This window comes from Symphalangus syndactylus, chromosome 12, assembly GCF_028878055.3.
Source record: "Symphalangus syndactylus isolate Jambi chromosome 12, NHGRI_mSymSyn1-v2.1_pri, whole genome shotgun sequence".
NCBI lineage: Eukaryota > Metazoa > Chordata > Mammalia > Primates > Hylobatidae > Symphalangus > Symphalangus syndactylus.
The window spans coordinates 101,766,143-101,779,865 of record NC_072441.2 but is presented as its reverse complement, the minus strand read 5'-3'; the positions used below and the strand labels follow the sequence as shown (position 1 = coordinate 101,779,865).

At 38.9% G+C, this 13,723-nt stretch overlaps 1 protein-coding gene across 2 annotated transcripts in view; it reads right to left on the bottom strand.

Moving 5' to 3' along the window:
- KLHL20 (kelch like family member 20) overlaps window positions 1-13,723 on the bottom strand; it is a 66,281-nt gene that overhangs the window by 39,030 nt on the left and 13,528 nt on the right. For both annotated transcript variants that reach the window (XM_063627353.1, XM_063627351.1), the window contains one exon: window positions 8,885-9,458. In XM_063627353.1, coding sequence (XP_063483423.1) covers window positions 8,885-9,458 — 574 coding nt within the window. The remainder of the gene's footprint in view (window positions 1-8,884; window positions 9,459-13,723) is intronic.

Below are 13,723 nucleotides of genomic sequence, written 5' to 3'. Positions count from 1 at the left end.
TCTACACTAATTCAAGAAAATTACTTAAAACATCATATTTTGAACAGGCTAAAAGTAATGGGAAGAACAAATATATACAGTCAAATGGAAACAATAAGAAAATGAGTTGAAATCCAGATATCAGACAAACTAGAACTTAGACAACAAATGAATTAAATCTGACAAGGGAGAACACTTTACAAAGCTCAAAGTCACAATTCATAATCAAGACATAAAGTTATGATTATGCATAAGGCAACACAGTAACTACCTATAGATGATATAAAGAGAAATAGACACACTAATAAGAGACTTTAACACACAGGTCCAAGGACAAAAAAGGAATATAGAAGAGCCAAGCAACATAATCAATAAGGTAGATCTTATGCATACATATTAAATACTATATTATGAGAATAGAAACTAGAAAATACACATTTTTCTCAAGCACACATAAAATAGAAAAATTGATCATATATTAGATTACCAAGAAAGCAAATTTCATAGAGTAGAATTATTACAAACACTGGTCAAAGTGCACTAAAACCAGCAATTAAAAATGAAATAAAAAATCACAAAAAACCCTTCCATCTAGAAATATAAAAAAATTATTAATAGTTTTTGAGTTAGAGAAATATACACAGAATTTCTATAAAACAATGATAACGAAGAACTAAAGACCAGAATCAATTAAATACATTAAAACCAGTGATCCGAGAAGAATAGCTTTAAATACTTATAGTAGTTAATATAAAAGAATCAAAATAAATTAAGTCTCAACTCAAACAGCTAGAAAAAGAATAAGCCAAAAGAAAGTACAAGGAAGAAGATAATAAAGGTAAAACCAGAATGAAATACAATCAAGCAAAAAGGTAGATCTAATTAATAAGTAAAAAATCCTCTTTGTTTGAAAAAAGGTAAAACGGATTATTAGTTAACTTATTCAAGGAAAGAAACATTAAAAACACACATACGAAATCAAAGTTTTAAGGGTAAATAACCACTGCTACAGAAATTTAAAAATTAAAGAGATTACTTTGTATACCTCTATACAGATAAATTTGAAAACCTAGATGAAATTGGTAATTTTCTAGGGAAATACAGTTTACCCAAATTGATCCCTGAAAAGAAAGAAAATTTCATAGAAGAAATAGAAAAACTTAACAATAAATTACTTTACAAAAAAGCACGAAACCTATATGATTTCAGAGGGAAATTCTATCAAACGTTTACAGACCATAGTCTGCACAGTATATTTATTGTTTCAGAGCACAGAACATGAAGAAAACTTCCAACTCATTTTCATGAAGTATAACATTTATACTTGACAAAAGACAGTACAAGGAAATTAAAGACTAATATGATTTATGAATATTGATATAAAAATACTAAATATTAGCGAATAGATTCTAACACCACCATAATCAAAAGGTGTATGCCAATAATTCAAAGATGTTTCACTTGTAGGATTCCATTAATGTAAGTTACATCATCACCACCAGAAAGGACGACTTACAAATATTTTTCCCCAGCTTGCCTTTGACTTGTCTTGTAATTTTTGTTCTGCTTTGTTTTACCATGCAGAAAATTTTGAATTGTGTGTAGTCAAATCTATCAATTTTATCTTCTGTCTTTTCTGGGTTAGTCAATTAGAAAGACCTTTTTCACTTCAAGATTATAAAGAAATTGCTCCATACCATTGTGTAATATTTTCATGGTTTTATTTTGTATGTTTAAATGTTTGATCCATTGGAGGTTATCCTGGTGGACAGAAGGGTGGTATTAAAGTATAAAATAGAAAATATGTAAAAAATGGCAGATAGGAGGCAGGACTAACTGGCAGCCCCCAATTGGACAGACAGAACAGTGTGTGGAGATTCACATTGTGAACTTTTACTCCAAGAACCACCAAAGGAACATACCAGGAAAACTGAAAAGAATTCACAGATCCTTTGATAGAAGTGGCTTGCAGCTGCAAAATCTGAAAGCCAAAAAACTGTGAGTGCCCAAAAGTATGAGAGGGGCAAAGCCCACCTCTGAACATACATCCTCACTGGTGAACCTGAAAATCCAGATTATGGGAGAAGGATATAGACTTACCTAGAGCTGAAGTGAATTTAGTGACATATAAAAGTAGAAGCAGCAGTAGGAAAAGCCCTGTAGGCAGTCCTGGTCCCTAGGGAAGCCATTTCTGACTTTATCTCACAGGGGTCCTTGGGGAGAGCAGCCAGTGGAACTGGGGAAGGGCCACAGAAAGAAGGAGACTTCCAGGTAAACTGTGTAATAATTTGGCTGACTGCAAATTTTCCTGGGCAGAATCCAGTGGGGGCAAACGAGAAGTGCAGATACGACACGGAAGCCAAAGCCACGGCAGGCAGGGAGGGGCCAGGCCTGAAAGTCCTGCCTGCTTTCTCAGCGGGGAGAAATCAACTCCAGAAGGAATCTTAAAACCATGCAAATACATGGAAATTAAATAATCTGCTCCTGAAATGATCTTTAGGTTAACAATGAAATCAAGATGAAAATTAAAAACTTCTTTAAACTGACAATAATAGTGATACAACCTATCAAAACCTGTGGGATACAGCAAAAGCGGTGCTAAGAGGAAAGTTCATAGCATTAAACGCCTACATGAAAATTCTGAAAGAGTACAAATAGACAATCTAAGGTCAAACCTCAAGGAACTAGATAAGAACAAACCAAACCCAAACCCAGCAGAAGAAAAGAAATGATAGGCCAGGCACGGTGGCTCATGTTTGTAATCCCAGCACTTTGGGAGTCCGAGGCGGGTGGATCACGAGGTCAGGAGATCAAGACCACAGTGAAACCCTGTCTTTACTAAAAATACAAAAAATTAGCCGGGCGTGGTGGCACACACCTGTAGTCCCAGCTACTTGGAGAGGCTGAGGCAGGAGAATGGCGTGAACCCAGAAGGCGGAGCTTGCAGTGAGCCGAAATCGTGCCACTGCACTCCAGCCTGGGTGACAAAGCGAGACTCCATCATAAAAAAAAAAAAAAAAAAAAAAAAAAAGAAATGATAAAGATCAGAGCAGAACTAAATGAAATTGAAACAGAAAAAACAGTACAAAAGAGAAATGAAAGAAAAGCTGGTTCTTTGAAAAGATATACAAAATGGACAGACCATTATCAAGATTAACCAAGAAAAGAAGAGAGAAGATCCAAATAAGCTCAATTAGAAACAAAATGGGGCTGGGTGCGGTGGCTCACACCCGTAATCCCAACACTTTGGGACGCCAAAGTTGGTAGATCACCTGAGGTCAGGAATTCGAGACCAGCCTGCCCAACATGGCGAAACCCTGTCTCTACTAAAAATACAAAAAATTAGCTGGGCGTGGTGGCAGGTGCCTGTAATCCCAGCTGAGGCAGAAGAATTGCTTGAACCCGGGAGGCGGAGGCTGCAGTGAGCCGAGATCGCACCACTGCACTCCAGCCTGGGCAACAAGTGCGAAACTCCATCTCAAAAAAAAAAAAAAAGGGGGGGAGATATTATAACCGATACCACAGAAATACAAAAGATAACTCAAGGCTACTATGAACATCCTTATGTGCACAAACAAGAAAACCTGGAGGAGATGGATAAGTTCCTGAAAACATACAACCCTCCTAAATTAAACCAGGAAGAAACAGAAACTCTGAACAGTCCAATAACAACAGTGAGATTGAAATGACAATAAAAAAAATTGCTAACAAAAAAAAAGTCCAGGACCAGATGGATTCACAGCTGAAGTCTATCAGACATTTAAAGAAGAATTGGGCCAGGCACGATGGCTCATGCCTGTAATCCCAGCACTTTGGGAGGCTGAGGTGGCAGATTGCCTGAGCTCAGGAGTTCAAGACCAGTCTGGGCAAAACGGTGAAGCTCCATCTCCATTAAAATACGAAAAATTAGCTGGGCGTGGTGGTGGGTGCCTGTAGTTCCAGATACTCGGGAGGCTAAGGCAGGAGAATCGCTTGAACCCAGGAGGCGGAGGTTGCAGTGAGCTGAGATCATGCCACTGTACTCCAGCCTGGGCGACAGAGCGAGACTCTGTCTCCAAAAAAACAATCGGTACCAATCCTACGGACACTATTCCAAAAGACAGAGAAAGAGGGAATCCTCCCTAAATCATTCTATGAAGCCAGTATCACCCTAATACCAAAACCAGGAAAGAACATACCAAAGAAACAAAACTACAGACCAATATCCCTGATGAACATAGATGCAAAAATCCTCAACAAAATAATAGCTAACTGAATCCAACAGCATATCAAAAAGACAATCCACCATGATCAAGTGGGTTTCGCACCAGGGATGAAGGGATAGTTTAACATATGCAAGTCAATAATTGTGATATACCACATAAACAGAATTAAAAATAAAAATCATATGATCATCTCATTAGATACACAAAAAGCATTTGACAAAATCTAGCATCCATTTATGATTAAAACCCTCAGGAAAATCGGCATAGAAGGGACATACCTTAAGGTAATAAAAACCATCTATGACAAACCTGCAGCCAATATTATACTGAACAGGAAAAGCTGAAAGCATTCCCCCTGAGAACTGGAACAAGACAAAGATGCCCACTTTCACTACTTCTATTCAACATGGTACTTTAAGTCCTAGCCAAAGCAATCACACAAGAGAAAGAAATAAAGGGCATCCAGGACTGGGTGCAGTGGCTCACGCCTGTACTCCCAACACTTTGGGATGCCGAGGCAGGTGGATTTCCTGAGCTCAGGAGTTTGAGACCAGCCTGGGCAACATGGCACAACCGTGTCTCTACAGAAAAATACAAAAATTAGCTGGGCATGATGGTGTGCACCTGTAGTCCCAGCTACATGGGGGGCTGAGGCGGGAGGATCGCTCATGCCCTGGAGGTCAAAGCTGCAGTGAGCTGTGTTTGCACCAAAACACTCCAGCCTGGGGGATAGAGCAAGACCTCGTCTCTTGTAACAAACAAACAAACAAATGAAATAAAGAGCATCCAAATTGTTAAAGAGAAAGTCAAACTGTCGCTGTTTGCCAATGATATGATTGTATACCTAGAAAACCCTAAAGACTCATCCAAAAAGCTCCAAGAACTGGTAAATGAATTCAGTAAAGTTTCAGGGTACAAAATTGATGTACACAAACCAGTAGTACTGCTATACACGAAGAGCGACCAAGCTGAGAATCAAATCAAGAACCTAACACCTTTTATAATAGCTGCAAAAAAAAAAAAAAAAAAAGATAAAATACTTAGGAATATATCTCACTACAGAAGTGAAAGGTCTCTACCAAAACACTGCTGAAAGAAATCATAGATGACACAAACAAATGGAAACACATCTCATGCTCATGAATGGGTAAATATTGTGAAAATGTCTATACTGCCAAGAGAATCCATAAATTCAATGCAATTGCCATCAAAATACCACCATCATTCTTCACAGAACTAGAAAAAACAATCCTAAAATTCATATGGAAACAAAAATGAGCCCACATACCCAAAGGAAGGCTAAGCAAATCTGGAGGCATCACATTACCTAACTTCAAACTATTTTACAAGGCTATAGTCACCAAAACAGCATGGTACTGGTATAAAAATAGGTACATAGACCAATGGAAAGAATAGAGAACCCAGAAATAAAGCCAAATAGTTAAAGCCAACTGATCTTTGACAAAGCAAACAAAAACATAATGTGGGGAAAGGACACCCTATTCAGCAAATGGTGCTGGGATAACTGGCAAGCCACATGCAGAAGAATGAAACTGAATCTTTGTCTCTCACATTATACAAAAACCAACTCAAGATGGATCAAAGACTTAAATCTAAGACATGAAACCATAAAAATTCCAGAAGGTAACATTGGAAAAACCCTTCTAGACATTGGCTCAGGCAAAGAGTTCATGATCAAGAACCAAAAGCAAATGCAACAAAAACAAAGATAAATAGATGGAATTTAAACTAAAAAGCTTCTGCACAGCAAAAGAAATAATCAGCAGAGTAAATAGACAACCCACGGAGTGGGAGAGAATGTTTGCAAACTACGGATCCAACCACAGACTAATATCCAGAATCTACAAGGAATTCAAACAAATCACCAAGAAAAAAAAAAACAAATAATTCCATCAAAAAGTGGGCTAAAGACCAATAGACAATTCTCAAAAGAAGATACACAAATGGCCAAAAAACATATGAAAAAATGCTCAACATCACTAATGATCAGCAAATCAAAACCACAATGTGATACCACTTTACTCTGCAAGAATGGCCATAATTTAAAAAATAAAAAAATAGGCTGGGTGCGGTGGCTCACGCCTGTAATCCCAGCACTTTGGGAGGCCAAGGCGGGCAGATCACCTGAGGTCAGGAGTTTGAGACCAGCCTGGCCAACATAGTGAAGCCCCATCTCTACTAAAAATATAAACATTAGCTTGGTGTGGTGGCAAATGCCTGCAATCCCAGCTACTCAGGAGGCTGAGGTGGCAGAATCACTTGAACCCGGGAGGCGGAGGTTGCAGTGAGCCGAGATCATGCCACTGCACTCCAGCCTCAACACAGTAAGTCTCTGTTTCAAAATTAAAAAAAAAAAAAAAAGATGTTGGCATGGATGTGGTGAAAAGGGAACACTTTTACATTGCTGGTGGGAATGTGAACTAGTGCAACCACTATGGAAAACAGTATGGAGATTCCTTAAAGAACTAAAAGTATATCTACCATTTGATCCAGCAATCCCACTACTGGTTACCCGCCCAGAGGAAAAGAAGTCATTATATGAAAAAGATACTTGCATACGCAAGTTTATAGTAGCACAATTCGCAACTGCAAAAATATGGAACCAGCCCAAATGCCCATCAATCAACGAGTGGATAAAGAAAATGTGGTATGTATATATACCACAGAATACTACTCAGCCATAAAAAGGAACAATATATTGGCCAGGAACGGTGACTCATGCCTGTAATCCCAGCACTTTGGGAGGCTGAGGCAAGCAGATCACAGATCACTTGAGGTCAGGAATTTGAGACCAGCCTGGACAACATGGTGAAACCCCATCTCTAATAAAAATACAAAAATTAGCTGGACATGGTGGCGTGTACCTATAGTCCCAGCTACTTGGGAGGCTGAGGCAGGAGAATCACTTGAACCCAGGAGGCAGAAGTTGCAGTGAGCTGAGACTAAGCCCCGTTGCACTCCAGCCTGGGCAACAGAGCAAGTGAGACTCCGTCTCAAAAAAAAAAAAAAAAAAAAAAGGATAAAATGGCATTTGCAGCAATCTGGATGGAGTTGGTTGGAGACCATTATTCTAAGTGATGTAACTCAGGAATGGAAAACCAAAAATCATATGTTCTCACTTATAAGTGGGAGCTAAGCTATGAGGATGCAAAGTCGTAAGAATGATACAATGAGCTTTGGGGATTCAGGGGGAAGCGTGGGAGGTGGGTGAGGGTTAAAAGACTACACATTGGGTACGGTGTACACTGCTCGGGTGATGGGTACACCAAAATCTCTGAAATCACCAATGAAGAACTTATTCATAAAATCAAACACCACCTGTTCTCCAAAAACTATTGGGGGAAAAAAAAAGTATGGTCCTGAGCTGACCACTTTACTGCAAAATAAATAAAAATATGATTTTGTTTAAAAAGTTGTAAAACAGACCATATTTTTCCTTTGCTTAAAACCCTTTAATGGTTTTCTAGCACTCTTAAGATCAATCTCAAATTCTTTTTTTTTTTTTTTTGAGATAGGGTCTGGTCTGGCTCTCTCACCCAGGCTGGAATGCAGTGGCACGATCTTGGCTCACTGCAACCTCTACCTCCTGGGCTCAAGCCATCCTCCCACCTCAGCCTCCTAAGTAGCTGGGACTAAGGGTGCATGCCACCATGCCCGACTAATTTTTGTATTTTTTTGTACAGACAGGGTTTCGCCATGTTGCCCAGGCTAGTGTTGAACTCCTGAGCTCATGCAATCTGACCGCCTCAGCCTCCCAAAGTGCTGGGATCACAGGCATGTGCCACTGCACCAGGCCAATCTCAAATTCTTAACATAGTCTATCAACCTCAGTGTGATTTAGCCCTCTTCTTTCTGTGTAATCACTATGTAACATCCTCTACCCCCCTTGATCCCTGGGTCTCACTTGGTTTTTTTCAGGTCTTCAAACTAGTGATGCTTTTTAATGTCTTGGGATTTTGCACAAGTTGTTCCAGAACCAAAGTTAAATTTCTCTGTAATACACTCTTAAATCATCCAGGACTGCTTCTTTGTAACATCCATTAACTGTAGTTAATTATTTGTATAATTAAACATTTAATGATTATCTTCCCTGCTAGATTATAAACTCCATAAATACAGAGACTCTAGATTTCTTGTTCAATATTATACCCTATGCTCCCAAGCACAGTGGCTGAAACATAGTAGCTTTACAAATATTTGTTAAATAAATAAGGGAAAGATAGGTTTAATGAAAATTATTTTGATAACATCTAAACTCATCTTTTCAGATTATTAGTTTACCAAATAACCTATAATCTATAATTTATTCTGAATAATCCACATAATCAGGAAGGAAATATCTTATATAAATGATGATACCAGGTATCCTATCAGGCATAGATCCTCTTATGAATTACTCTATTTTGGCTTATAAATTAACCTTTTTTTAAAATTTTCCTTTTTTTTAATACTTTAATGAATACAGTCAGGGAGAATAAATCCCTAAATCTAAACTTTTGCTGGTAGAACACAAAATTGGCCTCTAAAATAAAAGCCAGGTTTAGGACTTATAATAACTTATTTATTTGCTATTATGAGTTAGAATCAGCAGGAAATACCCAGGCAAGTGTTATTTAGCAGAATGTGAACCCATATTGCTCTCAACAAATGGGTGCATTGGAACACCAAGTGCAACTCACCTCTTGAAAGTTATGTTGGGTGAACTTGTCTGCTATCCTTAGCAACTCACGACATGAATGTGTGTCAGCAAAAGCCCGAATGCCCAGGCAGTTAGAAGGATCTAATTGTCTCTTTAAGAATTCACAGCAGGCTTCCTGTATTTCTGCCAGCTGGAGGAGGCAAGCAGCTGGCAGAAGAGTCTGAACATTGCCCTCTTCTACTGTTATCTGGGAGGTATACGCAAAGTCAATCAGTAATTCCATAGCCCTCTCGTCGATGTCTCGGATCACTACTTCTGTCTGACGGCTCTCTGCCAATTCTCCTGTAAACATAGCTCGGAAGTAGGGACTACAGGCTGACAAAATGACTCGATGGGCATATATCTTCTTGGCGCCCACAACTAGCACCACATCACATAGCTCCCGGTGCTTTCTCAGAAGGTTAATCACTTCCAAGGTTTGTCGAGGGTGCTTGTCTGAGATATAGGGCATGCGGGCAGGTTGGGGAACCCCTTCTGGCAGTTTGTTGGGGTCTCCAAGGGTGCAGCGGCTTGTTACATCCATTCCAGTCTCTCCTGGTCGAATGTTGGTACACCTATAGGAATGACGGGGGAGAGAGAGAAGATGGCAGTATTATTATAAGCTCTTTTCTCCCCTTAAATGTTTGTAATTCAAGTGATAAGGAAACGTAATTAGCTTGGTGATTTTTTTTTTTTTAATTTTTTGTAGAGATGATGTCTCACTGTGTTGCCCAGATTGGTCTCAAACTCTTGGGCTTAAGTGATCCTGTTGCCTTGACCTCCCAAAGTGCTGGGATTATAGGCATAAGCCAACATGCCTGGTCTATATAAACCATTTAAATTGCAGCTACTATAGTAATAAAACTTTTAGATCAGGTGGTTATGCTTATCCATTTTAAAAATTAAGCCCAAGTTAACACGCTTCAATTAATAGTTAAATTTCAAATTAAAGACAATCTACAAAGTTTGGACTGATGGCCTGGTGTGGTGGCTCATGTCTGTAATCTCTGGGAGACCGAGGTAAGCTTATCACTTGAGGCCAGGAGTTCAAAACCAGCCTGGTGAATGTGGCAAAACTCTGTCTCTCCTAAAATTACAGAAAAATTAGCCATGTGTGGTGGCACATGCCTATAATCCCAGCTGCTCGGGTGGCTGAAGCATGAGAATCACTTGAACCCTGGAGGCAGAGGCTGCAGTAAGCTGAGATTGCGTCACCGCACTCCAGCCTGGGCGACAGAGCGAGACTCCGTCTCAAAAAAAAAAGTCTGGATTGAAGTTTATCTTTACATAGAAATCTTTTCTTCAAAGTTTATTAAAATTAAAATAGTAAAGAAAATGGCAAGCTAAGTGATGATTTAGCAGGACTCCAAAGAGCCTCCAGGTCAAGATTTTGTTAGATTAATTTGGGTCTAATTTCATATCTAGAGATATTAAATATGATAAGCCTCATTTAGAAGTACTACATATGTCAAATTGCTCCTGTCAAATTGGTCTGAATCACTGAGGTTTCCGTATGATTATAAAATAAGTGAATAAGTTCATAAACAGACATTCTTCAATTTATAAATAAGTAGTATTTAAAAGTTGAATCTAAAAGTTTATTTGGAGGTTTATATTTTTCTATGGTAAGAGTGCTGTAAATGGGGACTAGGTTTAGTTGTAAAATTCAGTGCCTCATAAGAAGCATTAAAAAATGAAATAGAAAGTAACAGCATACATTTCATTTAGTTAAGCATGTTCAATTGTGTGTACGTACACACACAAATTTGTATAGATATGCATCACTGGTTCCCTTCGTAAACTGCAGGTTATATCAAAAAAGCTTAAATGCCACTGGCCTGAGTTTTGAAATCCCAAGACACAAGAACAATAGGTACAAGAAGGGAGAAGGAAAAGAATCTCTCTCTTTTTCAGATTATTCTACCATTTGTTGTTGCTGGGTTTTTTTATTTATTAATTTTTTTTAATTTTTGAGATGAGGGTCTAAGTTGCCCATGCTGGTCTTGAACTCCTAGGCTCAAACAGTTCTCCTGAGTAGCTGGGATTAAAGGCACATACCATCACACTGGGTTTTTGTTTTTGTTTTTTTGTTTTTTTTTTTTTTTTGAGACGGAGTCTGGCTCTGTTGCGGAGGCTGGGGAGCAGTGGTGCAATCTCGGCTCACTGCAACTTGCGCCTCCTGGGTTCAAGCGATTCTCCCGCCTCAGCCTCCCAAGTAGCTGGGACTACAGGTATGTGCCACCATGCCTGGCTAATTTTTTGTATTTTTAGTAGAGAGGGGGTTTCACCGAGTTAGCCAGGATGGTCTTGATCTCCTGACCTCGTGAGCTGCCTGCCTCAGCCTCCCAAAGTGCTGGGATTACAGGCGTGAGCCACCGCACCCAGCCGTTATTGGTTTTTATTTTTATTATTTTTTAATGTTTTTTTAATTTTTTTTATTATTATACTTTAAGTTTTAGGGTACATGTGCACAACGTGCAGGTTTGTTACATTATGTATGTGCCATGTTGGTGTGCTGTACCCATTAACTCGTCATTTAACATTAGGTATATCTCCTAATGCTATCCTCCCCCGTCCACCAACCCCACAACAGGCCCCGGTGTGTGATGTTCCCCTTCCTGTGTCCATGTATTCTCATTGTTCAATTCCCACCTATGAGTGAGAACATGCGGTGTTTGGTTTTTTATCCTTGCAATAGTTTGCTAAGAATGATGGTTTCCAGCTTCATCCATGTTCCTAGAAAGGACATGAACTCATCATTTTTTATGGCTGCATAGTATTCCATGGTGTATATGTGCCACATTTTCTTAATCCAGTCTATCATTATTGGACATTTGGGTTGGTTCCAATTCTTTGCTACTGTGAATAGTGCCACAATAAACATACGTGTGCATGTGTCTTTATAGTAGCATGATTTATAATCCTTTGGGTATATACCCAGTAATAGGATGGCTGGTTCAAATGGTATTTCTAGTTCTAGATCCCTGAGGAATCGCCACACTGACTTCCACAATGGTTGAACTAGTTTACACTCCCACCAACAGTGTAAAAGTGTTCCTATTTCTCCACATCCTCTCCAGCACCTGTTGTTTCCTGACTTTTGAATGATGGCCATTCTAACTGGTGTGAGATGGTATCTCATTGTGGTTTTGATTTGCATTTTTCTGATGGCCAGTGATGATGAGCATTTTTTCATGTGTCTTTTGGCTGCATAAATGTCTTCTTTTGAGAAGTGTCTGTTCATATCCTTTGCCCACTTTTTGATGGGGTTGTTTTTTTCTTGTAAATTTGTTTGAGTTCATTGTAGATTCTGGATATTAGCCCTTTGTCAGATGAGTAGATTGCAAAAATTTTCTCCCATTCTGTAGGTTGCCTGTTCACTCTGATGGTGGTTTCTTTTGCTGTGCAGAAGCTCTTTAGTTTAATTAGATTGCATTTGTCGATTTTGGCTTTTGTTGCCATTGCTTTTGGTGTTTTACTCATGAAATCCTTGCCCAAGCCTATGTCCTGAATGGTATTGCCTAGGTTTTCTTCCAGGGTTTTTATGGTTTTAGGTCTAACATTTAAGTCTTTAATCCATCTTGAATTAATTTTTGTATAAGGTGTAAGGAAGGGATCCAGTTTCAGCTTTCTAAATATGGCTAGCCAATTTTCCCAGCACCATTTATTAAATAGGGAATCCTTTCCCCATTTCTTCTTGTCAGGTTTGTCAGAGATCAGATAGTTGTAGATATGTGGCATTATTTCTGAGGGCTCTGCTCTGTTTCAGTGGTCTATATCTCTGTTTTGGTACCAGTACCATGCTGTTTTGCTTACTGTAGCCTTGTAGTATAGTTTGAAGTCAGGTAGCATGATGCCTCCAGCTTTGTTCTTTTGGCTTAGGATTCACTTGGCAATGCGGGCTCTTTTTTGGTTCCATATGAACTTTAAAGTAGTTTTTTCCAATTCTGTGAAGAAAGTCATTGGTAGCTTGATGGGGATGGCATTGAATCTATAAATTACCTTGGGCAGTATGGCCGTTTTCACAATATTGATTCTTCCTACCCATGAGCATGGAATCTTCTTCCATTTGTTTGTATCCTCTTTTATTTCATTGAGCAGTGGTTTGTAGTTCTCCTTGAAAAGGTCCCTCACATCCCTTGTAAGTTGGATTCCTAGGTATTTTATTCTCTTTGAAGCAATTGTGAATGGGAGTTCACTCATGATTTGGCTCTGTTTGTCTGTTATTGGTGTATAAGAATGCTTGTGATTTTTGCACATTGATTTTGTATCCTGAGACTTTGCTGAAGTTGCTTATCAGCTTAAGGAGATTTTGGGCTGAGAAGATGGGGTTTTCTAGACATACAATCATGTCATCTGCAGACAGGGACAATTTGACTTCCTCTTTTCCTAATTGAATACCCTTTATTTCCTTCTCCTGCCTGATTGTCCTGGCCAGAACTTCCAACACTATGTTGAATAGGAGTGTTGAGAGAGGGCATCCCTGTCTTGTGCCAGTTTTCAAAGGGAATGCTTCCAGTTTTTGCCTATTCAGTATTATATTGGCTGTGGGTTTGTCATACATAGCTCTTATTATTTTGAGATACGTCCCATCAATACCTAATTTATTGAGAGTTTTTAGCATGAAGGGCTGTTGAATTTTGTCACAGGCCTTTTCTGCATGTATTGAGATAATCATGTGGTTTTTGTCATTGGTTCTGTTTATGTAATTGATTATGTTTATTGATTTGCATATGTTGAACAAGCCTTGCATCCCAGGGATGAAGCCCACTTGATCATGGTGGATAAGCTTCTTGATGTGCTGCTGGATTCGGTTTGCCAGTATTTTATTGAGAATTTT